At 44.7% G+C, this 1,852-nt stretch overlaps 1 protein-coding gene across 4 annotated transcripts in view; it reads left to right on the top strand.

Moving 5' to 3' along the window:
- The first annotated feature begins 222 nt into the window (after positions 1 to 222).
- ZCCHC4 (zinc finger CCHC-type containing 4) overlaps positions 223 to 1,852 on the top strand; it is a 41,568-nt gene continuing 39,938 nt past the window's right edge. For 3 of the 4 annotated variants that reach the window (XM_015594967.2, XM_015594964.2, XM_015594968.2), the window contains exons 1-2: positions 231 to 385; positions 1,146 to 1,264. In XM_015594967.2, the coding sequence (XP_015450453.1) occupies positions 259 to 385; positions 1,146 to 1,264 (246 nt within the window). In that variant the 5' untranslated portion in view covers positions 231 to 258. Of the gene's footprint in view, positions 386 to 1,145; positions 1,265 to 1,852 lie in introns of all 4 variants that reach the window. The other variant, XM_006918953.3, reaches the window with a different exon arrangement.

The raw sequence follows: 1,852 nt of genomic DNA, 5'->3' as shown, positions 1-1,852 counted from the left end.
AGCTAAGGGTGAGGCAGAAAATAGGTGCTCTTATTGCACAGGTCCAACAGGTTGCCGGCAGTCGCTCTCTCCCGTGACAGGTATCGCTTAGGTGCAACCGAGAGCTGGCGGCCACTGCGTTGCAGGGCGCGGCCTCCGCCCATGCGGCCGTAGCTCATCCCAGGCGCGAGGGGGCGCTGTGAGTCCCTGCAGGTCGTGGCGGCGCTCTTTCTCAGCCTCCTTGTGTTGCACTGAGGCTTTCGGGACGGCGGCGGGAAGATGGCGGCCCTCAGGGATCGGCTTGGAGCCGTAGAGGCCGAGGGGAGCACGAGTCACCAGGGGAGCTCGGGGGTGGAGGTGGTGCTTCACTCTGATCCCGCCACTCCTGCTCCGCTGTGCCCTCACGGTGGGTCCACGTCTGGGCTCAGCCTGGCTGTCGGGCGCCTCGGGGTGTGAGTTAGCCTTAAGGCGCCATGGTCTTTTAGGGCTCTCAGATTATCAGCCTCTCTCCCCGACCGTGTGTGATGCCTAGAAAACGCCCCTCCCTCGAGAAGTTGTGTTTTGCAACTTAAGAAGCCGCTATAAAAAGTCCCCACTGTCGTGGTTTTGGCTCCACGGCTGTTACCTTTTTTTTTTTTTTAAGGGAAGAGGCAGAGGCAAAAAGGATACATGTTATCGAGTAATTCTCATTGCTAAGTACTTGGGGATTTTGTCTGTTGATTTGCTACCTTTTCAATAAAAAAAAGTTAGGGAGAACCGTAGAATGAATTCTTGCTTAGAAACCAGACCTAGTTTTTCTCTTAACTTGGGGAGAGGGGGTGTGTCCAACTCCAAAAGCTATTTTCACGGAACCGATAACTAAGCGACAGAGGTGGCAAAGTGCTCAGTTCTCTGGACCCGCCTCCTTGTTTTAGTCTTACAACCCAGGTCATACACCATGTAAACAGCAACTATACTGACAATAGCATTTTCTGGAGAGACCAGTTTTTAAAAATTATTTAAGTTGTCAGTTCCTGAATGTGACTTTGAAAAAATTATTAAGTAGTGGATTTAATTATGGAAAGTCGTGCATAAAATTAAAACAAGTTTCATTTAAGGGCGATGAAACCTAGGAACTTGATGTAGATAACTGTTGTTTGACATGGTTTTTCCTATTCTGGAACTAGGACCCACTCTTCTGTTTGTAAAAGTGAGCCAAGGAAAAGAAGAAACACGGAGGTTTTATGCCTGCTCTGCCTGTAGAGATAGAAAAGATTGCAGTTTTTTTCAGTGGGAAGATGAAAAGGTATATTAACTTTTTGGATATGTGTATTTTTTATTTTCGACGTATGTGACTTTTTGAGAATGTATGATATAAATCTCTTAAGAGATGAAGATACCATGCTTTTTGGTTTGAGAGACTGGACTTCGTACATCCTCTGAACTTACTTTGATTACTAATATCTTAAAATACTGTCTCAAATGTAGTTCCCATTAAGACTTTCTGAGGTGTTAGTACTGGGTTTGCAAATATAGATTTCTCCCTAAAGAGTCTAGATTGTGATCATTCCAGGAAGTGTTTTAGAGAAACACCTGTTTTGAACATTTGCATTAAACATCCTTTATACAGCTTTTGAATGACTGATGAAGGCACTTAGAGAACCAGCTATGAGCTGAGTATCTTCTTGAACTCAGCTCCAATTAAAATTTCTGAAAGTTTTGACTGGAAAACTTTGAGCTTTGTTAGGTTCATTAGAAAACAGTTTTGTATACCGCTCTTTTGCAGACCTGTTAAAATTACCACATGTGAGTTACTCTCTCAGTGTTTTAATGTGTTGAATACTGCTTCAAACTGCTCTAGAATTTTCCCAGTTTAATGTGTTTTGGCCGCCCC

This window comes from Pteropus alecto, unplaced genomic scaffold, assembly GCF_000325575.1.
Source record: "Pteropus alecto unplaced genomic scaffold, ASM32557v1 scaffold5, whole genome shotgun sequence".
Classification (NCBI taxonomy): domain Eukaryota; kingdom Metazoa; phylum Chordata; class Mammalia; order Chiroptera; family Pteropodidae; genus Pteropus; species Pteropus alecto.
The sequence above is the reverse complement of the archived record's forward strand: the minus strand, read 5'-3'. Positions and strand labels throughout refer to the sequence as shown.